The sequence below is a fragment of the Nyctereutes procyonoides genome, unplaced genomic scaffold (assembly GCF_905146905.1).
Source record: "Nyctereutes procyonoides isolate TBG_1078 unplaced genomic scaffold, NYPRO_anot_genome, whole genome shotgun sequence".
In the NCBI taxonomy this organism is placed as follows: Eukaryota; Metazoa; Chordata; class Mammalia; order Carnivora; family Canidae; genus Nyctereutes; species Nyctereutes procyonoides.
Window position 1 is genome coordinate 31,988,874 of NW_026575134.1, and position 15,448 is coordinate 32,004,321.

The following is a 15,448-nucleotide window of genomic DNA, read 5'->3' on the forward strand; positions in this document are numbered from 1 at the left end:
AAAAATGTGATGTGGTGATAGAGAAGCATCTTTTTTTTTTTCCTAAACAAAGTTAGGAAACATAATATCTATGACCTAGGATTCGAGGTATCAGTGGTGTCTCAAGTCAGAAACAAAGAATATTGGATCCAAAGCCCATTAAAAAAAAAAAAAAAGGCAATCCAATTCCAATCAAGAAAGAACAATGCAAAAGTTTATCTAGGCGGTCCACCTGATAGCCTAATTACCATTCATATGTAGTGCCTACTCTTCTTAACAAGGTATTCTTAAGTTACTGTCATTACATACTTTAAAGTCTACCTTTATCTGAAGGTTACAGGCAGGAAATGGCACAGATGGGGAGGGAGATGGGAATCTTACAAAATAAGATTTTCAAAGCCCTGGCTTAAGATGTTGATCCCTTTTCTGCACTGTTCTTTGGCTGTCCATATTTCATGGAGCATTAAAAGGCCACAAATGTCACTCTACCTCAATTCTGAGAACAGACAAGCGGCAATAATGTGATCTTACCTGGGTCCTTCCTCGTCACCCTGAAAGAAACAGAAAGAAACAGCATTAGAAATCAGCATTGGTAGAGACAGATTTAGACTTCTTTCTTTTCCCTCTCCTCACGCAACCTGAAAGCAAGGCTCGTGCATTTCCTTTAACAGAGACAAACCAGCAGACGTCTAAGGGCTAAAACAAGGGTTAACATAATCCTATGCTCGAACTGCCCAGCAGAGATGAACTGATAATTTGCCCTTGCAAGCAGTTAAGTGAATGTACAGACCTAGGAGGCCTAAATAATAGCCTTGCCTTTTTATTTGTATGGCTGGCAGTATTTAGTTCTGAGCAAACTGAGAGCCCAAAATAGCAGCAGGTCTTAGGCAAAAGCTGACCAGCTCCAAAAGTATCAAGCTGTTTCCTTCAAAGACTCATTTCTGCCTTGGTCTAGCATTTTTCTCTTCAAACATGAACATAGCAACTCTAATATAGGGCACACTGTGGTAGAAAGGGCACTGAACTGGGACTCAGAAAATTGGGATTCTAGTCCAAGCTCTGTTATTTATTAACTATGTGCCCTTGGGCAAGCTAATTAATTAATCTGAACCTTGGTCTTCTCCTTTATAAAAGGGGAGCTCTGGCATTTGATGATCTACAACATCCCTCAGCCCAACACTGGCTTTTCACTCCTTCTCATTCACCGTCTACAGAAACAATGTGTAAGGGTTATCTGTCCAGGTATAGCATGCTCCAAACCTAACTTCACCAGTGACCAGAGCAGAGTCCTTTGACTCTCTTCTTGTGATCACACAAAAGTTTTCAAAAGACTCTCAAGCCTTTTCCAAGGGACCTCACTTGTCCTTTTGGTGACGTGGTTATTTACATCCTTCTCTTTAGCCATTCAGGATTGGTCTTAATAGAGAATGCATCACCTAGTTGTGAACTCCCTAGTGCACCTATCAGATTGATTGTTCCTATTGGTATAAAGGAATGAACTCTGGAGTCAGACACTCAAGGTTCAAATCTTGACTCCATCAAGTTACTTGCTGTGTTACCCTAGTCAAGTTACTTTGCCTCATTTAACTTCAATTTCCTACTCTGTAAAATAGGGGTAATAACTGTCCCTGTATCATAGGAAGTGGGAAGATTAAACGAATCACTATGTATAAACATCAAGAACAGTGCCTAAGACACAGGATGCACCTAATAACGGTATCAGTAATAATTCAGTATGATACGCTACTACAGGTGGGCACTGAAGGTAAAAGATAATGATCTAACCTAGGAACTCCCATTCAGGAGCAGGGAAACAGAAAGAGATAGAAAATGAATTATGTTAAGGGCTCTACCAAAGATATAAGGAAAATGTTTGAGAGTCATAAGGGAAGTGAAAAACATGGCCTCTTTTGGAGAAAGGGAAGGGAGGGCTTCACAGAGAAGGTGACGTTTATATTGGAATTTGAAGGATAAGCAGGATTTTCCCAGTTTGGCAACAGAAGATGAGTGGGAAGGGCACTGGGCTAGCAAAAGCAAAGACACAGCAATAAAATGTGTATATATGTATATATATGTATATATATCTTAAAGGAATTTTGAGTGTGATGATACTAGAGAATGGTGATGTGCTTATGTGTGTCTTGGGCAGGAGATGTGGTGGATAGGGCAGTGGAGTGGGGTTGGAGGGTTGGTAGGGCAACTGAGGTAAAAAGATTGCCAGGGCAAAGCCTGAAAGGACAGCTGTATCCAGAAAGGTGATTTAAATCAGATTATACACTGGAGGCTGGATAAGGAGGGCAGTTAGCAGAATATTCAGGTTTTGCAGTACTGGTCAGGTTGCTAATCATCCACAGTCCAATGAGAGAGAAGTGGGGCAGTGGTGGAAGGAGGTATAGGGATGGAGGGAGCTTTCTTTGCATTTTGATCGACTGCTGTGTCTTATGGGAACTATAATCTAGTAAGAAAAAATTCATACAATTTAAATTTAATATGAGTTACATAACTATCAGTGACTTAATTAAACCTCAACACAAGTTTTCAATTATCTTTGGATGTTCAAACATAATTGTCTAGGACAATCTTATGGAAAAAAGTATCCAAACTTTCTTCCGTGATTCAGAGTGAGTCCTCACAACCATTATCTTGGCACAGTAGTTAAGAGATAGACTTTCTGACTTCAAGAAACATGGCTTCAAATTTGGATTCATCAGTTCCACCAATGAAGCTTTCGGCAATTTGCCTTAACTTTTCCAAGGTTCAGTTTCCTGATCTATACCATGGAGATCCTAATTCTTACCTTACAGGGTGGCAGTACAAATTAAAATAAATGAGAAAATATGTAAGACACTAAGTGAATGTCTGGCACATTGAGTGTTCAACAAATGGTGCTCAATTTTGTATTTTCCCTGAATTAACTAATAACATCTGTAGGGAGAGAGGATGGACAGAGAAGAGGGGACACAAGACTCTGCTGAACATTCATACATTTCTGCAGCTTATAGATATGTGGCTTTTCAGAAGCAACAGTCACTATCGTAAAGCACGGGGGAAGACCAGGGTGAGAATTTCAACTGTTGAAGGATTGAATAAATGAATGAGAGAACAAACAGACATACATATGGCAACTCTGAATAGGTCAGTAGATACTCAGAAGAGTGCTAATCTTCCTCGTAAAAGATGTGAATGCTATTCCCTACTATTCTGAAAGCCTAGCTAATTCCCATCTGTTCTTTAAGATCAAGCCTCACTTGGAAATTTTTTCTGACAGACCGAGTAGAGTAATCCTTTTCTGCCCTGCACATCTGTATGGCTCACACTTCTTGACTGGTTCTTAGAGCAGAAAACCAAGTGATAGCACCATACAGTGTCTCCCTCTTTGGATTTCAACTCCTTGAGAACAGAAACTGTGTATTGTTAATCTCTTTATTCACTGCATCTTACACAGCACAAGGCACATAATTAATAATTATTCAAAAGTGGAAAGGAGGGAAGGCAAGACATATGTAGGATTTAAGATTAATTTCTACCTCCCATTATGAATGAATCTTGGTTTCAGAGAATATTAGAACTGAAAGTTTGCCAAACACCAGTTTCTATTTATATGACTTGTTATGATTAAGCAATGCTCTCAAATCCCTCCATCAAATATCAATGCTCTTGGTTGGTAGGCTATATTCTAGTACCTACCATCTTGCTTCTACTTCCACCAGTTGAAATGTATGTTCACCAAGAACCAAACAATTTTGTTTCTAAGGCTGCTTAAATCATTTGAGGTTGTAATTATGACAATACATTTTATTAAATAACAAGAAGTGAATGCAAGAGAGAACCACTGCTTCTATGAAAACTAAGCTGAAAGTTTCCAAAGCATTCAATAAAGATAAGTTACATAAAAACTGATGTCAACTTTGATGTAGGTGAGACATACGCAAAATATTAGAAAAAATAAAGTATAAAAGTCTAGGATTCCACATTCAGTTTGCTTCGAATATTATCCTGAAATTGGACCTTATAAACACTACAGTATGGATGTGGTTTATGCCAGAAGCATAATATTCCACTCCAAATGGCAAACTGGTATCCTCAAAAAGGCCTTGAGTCAAAAATCAAAGAAATATGCAGATATATATTTCATGTTTAAAAAAATGTTTAGGATACACATGTATCATTTTTAATGATTTGCTCATTTGAACTTTTTCTAAAATTATCTCATGTAGTTCAGTACTCTTTTCTCAAAACTAGAGAAGTACTCATGATATGCAAATAAAAGTAAAGACACACTATTTTTTAGTACTTGACTTTGGCAAGGAGGTTTATAAAATTCAGGCAAAAAAATGAGAGACTGTCAAAACTGGTGATGAAAATGTACACTGATATAACTGTTCTGTGGGCAGTTTACAAATATGTACAAGAGCCTAAAAAGAGTCCATACCTTTGACTCAGTAATTACTTATAAACAAAAGCATGTGCTATAATGTAATAAATGGTAGTAAGGTAGTTGGAAATAAAATGCAGTAAAAGTGAAGTTTGTATCATTGATTCAGGATTCATACATTATGTTTATGAAGAATTTCTGGTAATATGAGGTAAACTTAAAATATAATGTTAAGAAAATAATAGCATGAGAGGATGAATATGTTAACTAATCTTACTGTGGTAATCATTTTGCAATATATATGTGTATCAAAATCATCACACTGTACACTTTAAACTTACATATATGCCAATTTTATCTCAATAAAGCTGGGGAAAAATGTACACAAAAAAGAAAAAAAAGGAAAAAATACCCTGTTATAACTAAATTTGTTTACTTTCTGCTCTGTCTAGAAGTTTTTAACATTCTATAATAAATAAGAAGGAAATAATTTTATATAGTTATTTGAAGACGGGAAAGACCACACATCTCATCAGACCTGTGGGAATGGTACCAAACTCCTTCTTTATGCTATATTCTAAAAGAGGACCCCAAAATATTAAAAACACATTTTTAAATGTCACCAGGGGGATCCCTGGGTGGCGCAGTGGTTTGGCGCCTGCCTTTGGCCCAGGGCCCGATCCTGGAGACCTGATATCGAATCCCACGTCGGGCTCCCAGTGCATGGAGCCTGCTTCTCCCTCTGCCTGTGTCTCTGCCTCTCTCTCTCTCTCTCTCTCTCTGTGACTATCATAAATAAATAAAAATTAAAAAAAAAAGAAATGTCACCAGGAAATCTTGTAATCTCTGGACTTCTTCAACTAGAAGCTCTGTGATTCTACTTGGCCTAATCAAATTCATCTGTACTGAAGATTTCTTAAAACAGACACTGTGTTAATGGACTGGTTTTTAGATTGATCTTCATAAATCAAAGGCAATAGCACTTGAGCAAGTGGACTATTTATAATTTTTGTTTTTAATAGCTTTATTGAAGTATAATTTATAATACCATAAAATTACTTGTTTTGAGTATATATTCAATGACTTTAAATTTATAGTTATACAACTATTATCACAAACTTGCTTAAAAACTATGTATACAGATATAAAATTGTATTTTTCTGAACTTCTTTAGAAGCATATGATTGTTTAAAATTATAACTGTCTTGCAGTGTTTATAACATATAGATTTTCTACATGACAACTATAATATAAAGGACATAAAGAGTGTTAATTGGCTTATATGGTTTCAAGTATCTATGTTTTATGTGAAATGGTGCTATATTAATTTTAAGTAGACAGAAAATTTAAGGACTTATATATATGTTATATATATATTACATCTATTCCAATATACATATATTATAATCCCCATAGAAACCATTACTAATAAGAAGTAATAGAGCTAAAAGGCCAAAAAACATATTAAAATGGAATTCAAATAACTGTTTCAAAAGTCCAAAAGAAGGCAAGAAAAGACAAGAGGAATAGAAATACATGAAGAAATAGAAAACAAATCATAAAATAGCTGACCTAAATTCAATCATATTAATAACAGTAAATGTTAATGGGCTGCACACTTCAATTAAAAGGCAGAGATTATCAGAATGGATAAAAGAATAGGACCCAGCCATATGTTGCCTAGGAGAGACACACTTTAACAACAGATAGACCAAAAACAAATTGATGGGGACACACCATGAGAACAGTAAGTGTAAGACTAGATTGGCTCTACTAACCTTAGATAACATAGACAGGAAGACAATATTATCAGATAAAAAGAGGGACTTTCATAATGATTTAAAGGGTCAGTTCATTAGAAAAACTAACAATCATAAGTATATATTTGCTTAAAGATATTTTCAAGATATGTAAAAGTTGATAGAATTAAAGGGAGACATAATTCCTTAATCGTCCTTAGAAATTTAACCTCTCAACAGCTGACAGACTGTCAACACAAAGATCAGGAAAATCATAAGTTATTTGAATACCTAATTGATACTTAATAGGACACTACACCCCAAACTATAAAATAGGTGCACATATGCATTCACCAAGATAGACCATATGGTGGGTGATAAAACAAGTCTCAAACAAGTTAAAAGCTTGACACCATTCAAAACACATTCTCTGATCACAATGGAAAAAATTAGTAATGAGTAATAGTATGACATGTAGGAAAATCCTTATTATTTGGAAACTCAACCAGACACAAATAATCAATGAGTAAAGAAAAGAAATCACAAAGTAAATAAATAATATTTCAAACGGAATGACAGTGAAAATAAAACATAGCCAAAGTTTAGGATTCAACTAAAGCAGTGCTTAGAGAGACAAGTATAGTTTTGAAAGCTGACATAAAAAGTAGTAAAATCAGGCAGCCCAGGTGGCTCAGCGGTTTAGCGCCGCCTTCAGCCCAGGGCCTGATCCTGGAGACCCTGGGATCGAGTCCCATGTCAGGCTCCCAGCATGGAGCCTGCTTCTCCCTCTGCCTTTGTTTCTGCCATGGACAGAAACTGTCTCTCATGAATAAATAAATAAAATCTTAAAAAATAGTAGTAAAATCAATGATCTATAAAGCTAGAAGAATGAGTAAACTCAAAATAAGCAGAAAAAAAGGAAGAGTAGATATAAACAAAATAGAAAACACAGAATAAAATTATCAAATGAAAAAGTTCTTTAACAAAATTAATAGTAATTAGACTGATCAAAGAAAAAAGGAGAAAATCACAAATTATCAGTTCAGAAATAGAAAGATAGGTTATCGTTAGAGATGTTACAGTTAAAAAAATCACAAGAAAACAGTATGAACTTTACACTAAAAACTACAACTTAAATGAAAACAAATTATTTGAAAATTACAACACAAATTTAAACAAATATACAATTTAAATACAACACAAGTTAAAATTTAAATAAACATGACATCAAACAAAATCTGAATAGCCTTATTAAAGAAATTAAATCTACTTCTTACCCTCTGCTCCTCCACATATCCGCTCCTGCTCTCTCTCTCTCCCTAGCTTGCTCTGTCTTAAATAACATCTTTTAAAAAAATTTAAAAATAAAATAAAAAATTAATGAATTAAACCCAGATTATATATCTTGACAAAGTGGGAGTTTATCTTAAGAATGCAAGATTGATTTAATATTGTAAAATTAACTAATATAATCAGCCATTACAATAAAATAATGAAAAAACCCATATAATCATTTCAATGGATATAGAGCAAATACCTTATATATACTACATTCATTTAAATTATTGTTCCCCATAGCCAATGTGTCATGTCTCTTCAACTGCTTTGCTTTCAAGGCTTTTCTTTGTCCTTCCCTTTTATTTCTTTAATTTTGATGTGTTTAGGTATGGATTTCTTAAGAGTTTATCTTGCTTGGAATCACTCAACTTCTTAAATCTCTGGGTTTATGTCTTTCAACCAAATTTTAGGAATTCTGAGTCATTAATTCTTCAATTTTTTCAGTACCACACTGCTTTTCCTCCCTTACGGGACATGGGTGACATATACGTTAGCTCTTTATTGTCCCACAGGTCCCTAAGACTCAGTTTCAATTAGTTTTCAATCTTTTTTATTGGTTGTTCAGATTGGATCTATATTTTCAAATTCACCAATTCTTTCCTCTCTTATCTCCAATTTGCCACTGAGCCAATCCAGTGAATCTTTTATGTCAATTATTGTATTTTTTAGTAGTAAAATTTTTATTTGGTTCTTCTTTACATCTTCTATTTCTTTGCTAGGATTTTTTTTTTCATTTGTTTCCACAGTTAGTTATTGCTAAATCATTTTCATAATAGTAGCTTTAAAATCCTTGTCTGATAATTCTAAACTCTGTGTCTTCTTGGTGGTGGCATATTTTCTCATTAGATTGTCTTTTCTCATTAGAGTTGGAATTTATTGATTCTTGGTATAATGACTGATTTGGGACTATATCCTGAACATTTTAAGTATTTAAGAATCTGGTTCCTATTTAAATCTTCTATTCTAGCAAGAAGTCAACCTATTTAAATTCAGAACACGTGTCCTATTACATTAGTATAACACTGTGTATCAAGTGCCCCCCTCAGTGCCCGTCACCCAGGCACTTGATGGGATGAGCACTGGGTGTTATGCTATATGTTGGCAAATTGAACTCCAATTAAAAAAAAACAAAACAAAACACTGTGTATCAGCTATACTTCAATTAAAAAATAAATAAAACAAAATAAAGTGAATATAAAAATAAAATTGATGGTGAAAAAAAAAGAATAAAGAAGCAGAAACATGTCCTGGGGTCAGGTTTGTGGACTGTGGTTCAAATATCAATTTAGCTTAAAAGATTCTACAGTGCTATTTTGATATGCCCCCTTCAGATGACAAACTCCAATGCTACAGTCTCCACAGCGCTGGCTGGGGAGGAGGAGGAGCCCCAGCTCATTACTACAGAGTAAGAGTGGAAGATAGGGTTCTATCCACTGACCCTGTTGGGGAGGTATATTGCCTAGTTAATGTAGGGGTGGGAGGGAGGAGTTAGAGCTCCATCTACAGTCTCCATAGGGGAGGGATACCATTTCCTTCCTGATCATACAGGGCAGGGGTAAAAGTAAGAGTTCCACCTATAGTCTCTAAGGGAGACAGGCACCAGTGACTACTGAGAGGAACAGGGGTGATACCTAAAGGCTCCAGGGGAAAGGAATGATTAACTCATTACTGAAGGAGAGGAATAAAAAATAGGTCTCCAACACACCTACTCCACTACTGCAGGGCCAAGTGGAGTTGGGAAGGGGGACAGCTTTATTCATGGTGTATGTCTCCAGAATTGGCAGGAATGGTCAAAAGTTTTCTCTATAGCTGAACTGCCCTTTTCCTAGTGCTTTTGGCTACAGAGAGCAGGCTTTTCTTGGAGATTTTCTTACTGTTTTGTTCATTATGGCTTCTAGTTTGCAGGGCACCCAGGCCAGGATATATAGGAAGCAAGAAAAATCCCAGGGAATTTACTGCTATGTAGTTCCTCAAATCTCAAGATCCCTGGTCAGAACCATCTCTTCTCACTTTAGAGAGTCTTCTGGTAGGTCATTTAAATATTTTGTCCAGTGGCACCTGAGTGGCTCAATTGGTTAAGCATATGACTTCGGCTCAGGTAATAATCTCAGGGTTCTGGGATCTAACCCTAAGTCAGGCTCCTAAGGTTAGCAGGGAGTCTGCTTCTTCCTCTCCCTCTTCCCCTTCTCCAGCTCATGTCTTTCTCTTTCTCTCTCTCTCTCAAATAAATGAATAAAAAAATAAATAAATATTCATCCAGGAATTTTTGCTGTGATTAGTGGAAGTAATAAAGTCAAATATGTTTACTCCATCTTGTTCATAACCAGAAGCTGCAATCTGATTTTAAATTCATCAAAAAATAAGATGCATTAAAGAGTAGAAGGCTGGAAAGACGGCTATGTATAAATCATGATTCAAGTATATTAAAATGTTAATGGTAGAATGTAGGTGGAAGTATATGGGTGTAATCTGTAAAATCTTTTCAACTTTGCTATATGTTTGAAAATTTTCATAATAAAATGTTGGGGGGAAGAATCTTTTGGCCAAATCTGAAATGCAAATGATTAAAAAAAAAACCCAACATGCAAAAGGAAGAAAAGAATTCCTCTGCTGAGTGAAAGAGAGGTACTGGAGATTTGCTCTGATCAATAAGTTACCAGACTAACTGGAACGAGAGGCTATTAGATGAGAACAGCTCTTTGTAAAAGCTCTAGCCAGCTGAATGCTACTTTTTGTTTTTGATAGCTTATTTTGTCCACAGCCTGGTCCTTAGGCCTTGTCAGTTTTGCATCCCTTAGAGTAATTCCATCAGAGTTAACAAGCATAGTGCAGTTGAGCAGCTGAACTGCTTAAAGTTAATATTGGGGAGGGATGAAATTCATTACTTGAAATGAAAATAAAAGAGGGGGGAATAATTCTCAAAATTAAATCTTTATTTTTGAAAAAAACAATCTAATTAACACAGAATAAATGTGGGAGTCCGATTGGGGGGGGGGATGTGGGACACAGTTATGCCATTGATCCCCTGAGTTAACTCTAGTTGAGTTGTTTGTTTAAGATACAAAGTGACCACCTTCATACTAAAAAAGGTCTCAGAAATGCAAAGGTGTCCAGGGCACGGATTCTCTTCATTTTTCCCACATATACAAGTGGGATACTTGGCATATGGCACATAGTAAAGAAAACACATTGGCAATGGGATAGGATGGACTTCACTGTGAATCCTGGCTCCATTTTCTACTAACTAAATGACACTGGCTCCAAGTCTCTGCAGTTCTCTGCCTCTCAATATCCCATCTGTAAGAAGATAATGAATGCTGATATAAGGGTTAAATGAAATGATGACTATAAAGTGCTCTCTTGCCTATCTAGAAACTTACTTACGCACATACTGTCTTAGTTTTAGGGAGGATAAATGAAAAAAAAAAAAAGAACAAGATCTATTCCATTCTTTTCACACACTGATGAAAATTAATCAAGAACCTTGGATGAGTGAAGCAGGTAACTGTCCAATGGTCTCTGACATTTTCTGTCAGGGTGACTCAGACAATATCTGCCTCCTAGATGATACCCTAGCTCTTCTGCTGGCTCATTTATTCTGGGGCTAGGCTCTCCTGGGCCAAGGCAAGACTGCCAGCTAAGCGGTAAGCTCAGCAAATCAGTAGCAGTCCTGAAGAGTCCACAGGACTCCCCTAGGTTTACTTCTAGAAGGGTCTACATCCTTTTGGCATATGCTTGACCAGATTTTTCAACATAATGCTGTGAAACCTTATGAACAAAAGCTTCTCTCCGGTGCCTGAAATATAAGTTCTATGATACTTTTTTTGGTGGCTGTCTTAAATTTTATTTAAGAATTATATTCTAAACGCCTGAGTATGTTGTTTGGTAAAATGTTTAAGACCTTTTTTACCTGTTACGAAATAACAATGAATACAGAGACTCATATTTGTAGTGATTCAATATTTACCTTGTGTTTCATTCACACCTTTTTTGATCTTCCCAGTGCCACATGCCTCTTTTAATCTAACAGTTATGCCCCCAATTTATGCAGTTGGCTCCATATAAAAACCAAGCTGAGGCACCTTTTCACTACTCACAGAATCAGTCCAAAATCTTTCATTCTGGCCTGCTTTATGCTCTACTTCCTGACATTCTCATTCACCCTATTTTCATCTCTATGATGACTTTATTTATAGGCTCATTTCACAACTTGGAATCCATCAATTGCCTTCTCCTCTGGCTCTGAATTTCTGGCTTACTATCTATCTATCTATCTATCTATCTATCTATCTATCTATCTATCTATCTATCATCTATCTATTTAGGCTTACCTCTTTAAATGTGATTAGTATTTGCCCTATTGAATACACTCCCTTAAGTCATGGTAGACAAATATTTTGCCAGACCCAGTTGCTGGGTGCAGGCCCTAGCAGCCAATACTTCCACACTGGTCTACGTACCATCTAAACACTTATACCCTATCTAAGCTTTCAATTCACTCATGTTGAGGGATCACAAAAGAGGATTTCCAGAGCTAACAAACACAGCAGTAGGTTTCCTGCTATTTCTCCTGCTACTAATAATTGTAGATGTTCTCCTTTACCTCTGCCTTTGGCTCAGCTGATTCATTAGAGGTATCAAGTTGTTCCTTGGCTTGGGCCATCTGAGTCATCAACCTGTCCATGTGGGACTGGATGTCTGCCAGTATCTCAGTCACATGAGCGGTGGCCATTGCTTCCTGGATGTCCACTAGATGAAGGGCCTTTTGCTCCTCATCAGCAATCACTTTCTGAACTTTCTTAAATTCCTGCTGTATAAACACCTTCATCTGGTCCCGGGTTACCTGCAGAACACAGACAAATAAGAATAAAAAGTTGGACATACAAAGAAAATAGAAGGGTAGAGCTGCTACTATAAGTGCTAGGAAGCCCTGGCCAAAACATAAGCCAACTATGGTTCCTACATGGTCCTGAAGTTTGGGGAATATCCTCTAAACAATGTTCCCCTAAGATTTTTTATGAATTTCTTGGTAATCCTTTTTCCCTTTTTTAGTCTTTAGGAAGTAATCCCTTATCTTTCCCTTTGTGTTCTTCCTTTCATTCATTTTTACACTGGTAATACATGATTGATTTTTAACAATAGGTAAGTGTAAATTGTGAAAAATGAAATTACTCTTCTCTCTCCATCTGGATATCATTTTTTCTCTTTGGAGAGTAATTACTGTTAACAATTTGGTGTATATCCTTCCAACCATTTTTCTATATAGTTCTACACTATATATATATATACATATAGACGAATTATGTTGTTTTTATATAAATGGGTCACAATGAACATAAGGTTTTGGGTCTTGCTTTTCCACTTAAAATATGTTAGGACATACAGATCAACTTCATTCATTATATTATTTTCAATGTCTATATGATGTGGATATAACACAAATATGAATATTCATATATATAAATAAAAAGATTAACATACATATTAAATATTTCCCTTCTTAATGGAAATACAGGATATTTCCAAATTTTTGCTATTACAAACACCACAGTAATGAACATCCTTGGATATCTCTTAATATTTGTGTATGAGTATTTTTAGAGACTTCTGGAGTCACTGAGTCAATTTCTATATACTCTAAAAATATTGACTGATACAGCCAAACTGCCATCTGAAAAAGATATACCAATTACATTCCCACAATGTGTGAAAGTAGGAATTTCTTTATACCTTCACCAATATTAGATATTAGATCATGTAATGCCTTAAAATGTTTATTCTATGAATAAAAATATATTATTCATTTATTTTGTAGAAACCACTGAGCAGATCAAATAAAATATGGCTGCAGGCCGTATTTGGCTGGGACGTAAGGTAAACAAAGTGAGAAACTACCAAAATAAGAACTTCTAAACTCTGTATCTTACACTTACTGATATTTCCTCACAACGATGTGTATTTTAGGAGTATTTTCAAACAACTCTGCACGGTGAATAACTATGGTAGGGAATTGGGAAAAGTTAGAGCAATGGACAGAAGGAGAAAGGCCAAGAGAGAATTTTAGAGTGGAAAGAGAAAGTAGCTGTCACCTAGGTAAGTCTCTTTTTTTTCCAGTAAGGGAACAGTCGCAGATGCAGGGTATCTGTAGAAGACACAAGGGACACCAATCTTCCTGGCTCCCCGTCTGGTGCTCTGGATTAACTCTAAGAGTCTCTAGCAAGGAAAGCCAAATTGGAAAAATCTAAAAAGAAGACTGAGGAAGAGAAAGTCTAAAGAAGAGGGGAAGATGGGGCCATTTTTAATTAGCCTCTTAAAAATTCAAAGACGCTTGATACCTTAAGCAGCTTTTGTAACACTGCCATAAGAACGTCCATGCAAAATAAGACCTGTAGGAACCGTCTCTGTTCACACATCAAGTGACTAAGCGACATAAGCCCTCAGGAATTCATTAGATTCTCTGCAGGTACTCTCCTTGGTGCTAAAGAAAAGGGGAGGGGGAGTGTTAAATGTTATTAATGTCCCTGCAAATTCTGTATCAGATTAAGAACTGTGATTTGTGTTTATTTATGTAATTCCTCTTTATTTTTAGTGTGTTTATTTCAAGGATGTTATGCTTTATGATGACCTTTTATGAATGGATCTCAAACACTGAAATAAATTAGGTCTTACAAGACCTAAGACCTTCTCTTAGAGACTAAACTTAGGAAGTTTTAGTTAAGAGATGAACTTTTCTGAATGCCTAAGAAACGTTTTAAACAGTTGCAAGTGACTAAAAATGGAGACCAAAATAAAAACTGACTTGCAACCTGTTTTACTAACCTTCACATACCCATGTGGTTCAAGTCAGAAGTTGGTATCAGTCAGGAAAGCGTGGCCAGACTACAGCAGGTGACTAAATCATGGGTTAAAAAAAAAAATCAAATTCTCTATTTCCCATTGTTTTACATTGGTTTCTCAACCTTTATTTTATTTTAGATCACATCACAAATAAGAACTGAAGGCAGAATAAACAAGTTCATATAACTTTTATCCTTTTTACCCCTGTTCTCTACTAATCAGCACACAGGTATTCTCCAACCTAGTTCAAAATGGTAAGAACAAATTTCTGGGTCATAGCATCCATTAAATTCAGAGGCCAAAGGAGGGACTCCCCGGGGGACCTGGCATGTGGTAGGCTGAGTACTCTGGAGAAAGAACTCCTACCAATGGCAGGCAGGAATGAAACAGCTTTCAAGTTTCCTTTTCAAGTGTCATTTCACCTCCTTGCCATCAAAACCCCATTCTGCTTTAAACTTGTTCTCCAAGAGCACCAGACCCTCTCTGTCCGCACCTGCTACCTGAGAGCCACTGATAGAATTTCTGTGTAGGTTTCTTAGAATTTCTTCAGCCTCTATCCTAGAGCTCCCCAAAAGTGAAAGTAACAGTCTCATACTCCTGACTATATTACAAACAGTGTTAGTAAAAAGAAAATTTTACCTATGCAGAAAAGAGAAGGCTGGGTGTTACCACAGAATAATGAAACTAGCAATATAAAAGGTTCCTTTTTTATAGGATCTACTAGTAATTGGTAAGTTTTTTTTAGAGCCACAGAACTTCCCTTAACCCACACAAAATCTTAATGTAGAACCATAAAGCAAAACAGAACTGAAAGTAGAACTACTCTGGTTAAAAGAAAAATCTCCCCCTCCTCCTTGAAGTAATTCCTAGGGCACTGGTAGTGGTCTTCAGCTAAATCTCCCGAGATACCTGGGTCGTCTACACAAATGAAACCATAATAGGAGTATCTTCCCTTTGGTCAACTGGCCCCTAAATTGTTAAAACTTTAAAGTTCTAGATTATAAACTAGTTGATATGTCTTTGTTATAGCTGCATGAGGGTGAAGAGCTACATTATTACTTAAATAAAGCATTGTAATTTGAGCATTGAAAAAGAGCATTGAAAAATTTGGTGGCTTACTTGTGAACAGTCATAACTAACTGGTGAAGATTTGATTGTTCTCATGAGAGCTGAGTCCAAT

At 36.1% G+C, this 15,448-nt stretch overlaps 1 protein-coding gene across 2 annotated transcripts in view; it reads right to left on the reverse strand.

Moving 5' to 3' along the window:
• The window catches only part of TRIM44 (tripartite motif containing 44), a 109,482-nt gene that overhangs the window by 52,504 nt on the left and 41,530 nt on the right, over positions 1-15,448 (reverse strand). For both annotated transcript variants that reach the window (XM_055300816.1, XM_055300818.1), the window contains exons 3-4: positions 12,035-12,274; positions 511-530 (exon numbers count right to left, since the gene is read on the reverse strand). In XM_055300816.1, the coding sequence (XP_055156791.1) occupies positions 511-530; positions 12,035-12,274 (260 nt within the window). The remainder of the gene's footprint in view (positions 1-510; positions 531-12,034; positions 12,275-15,448) is intronic.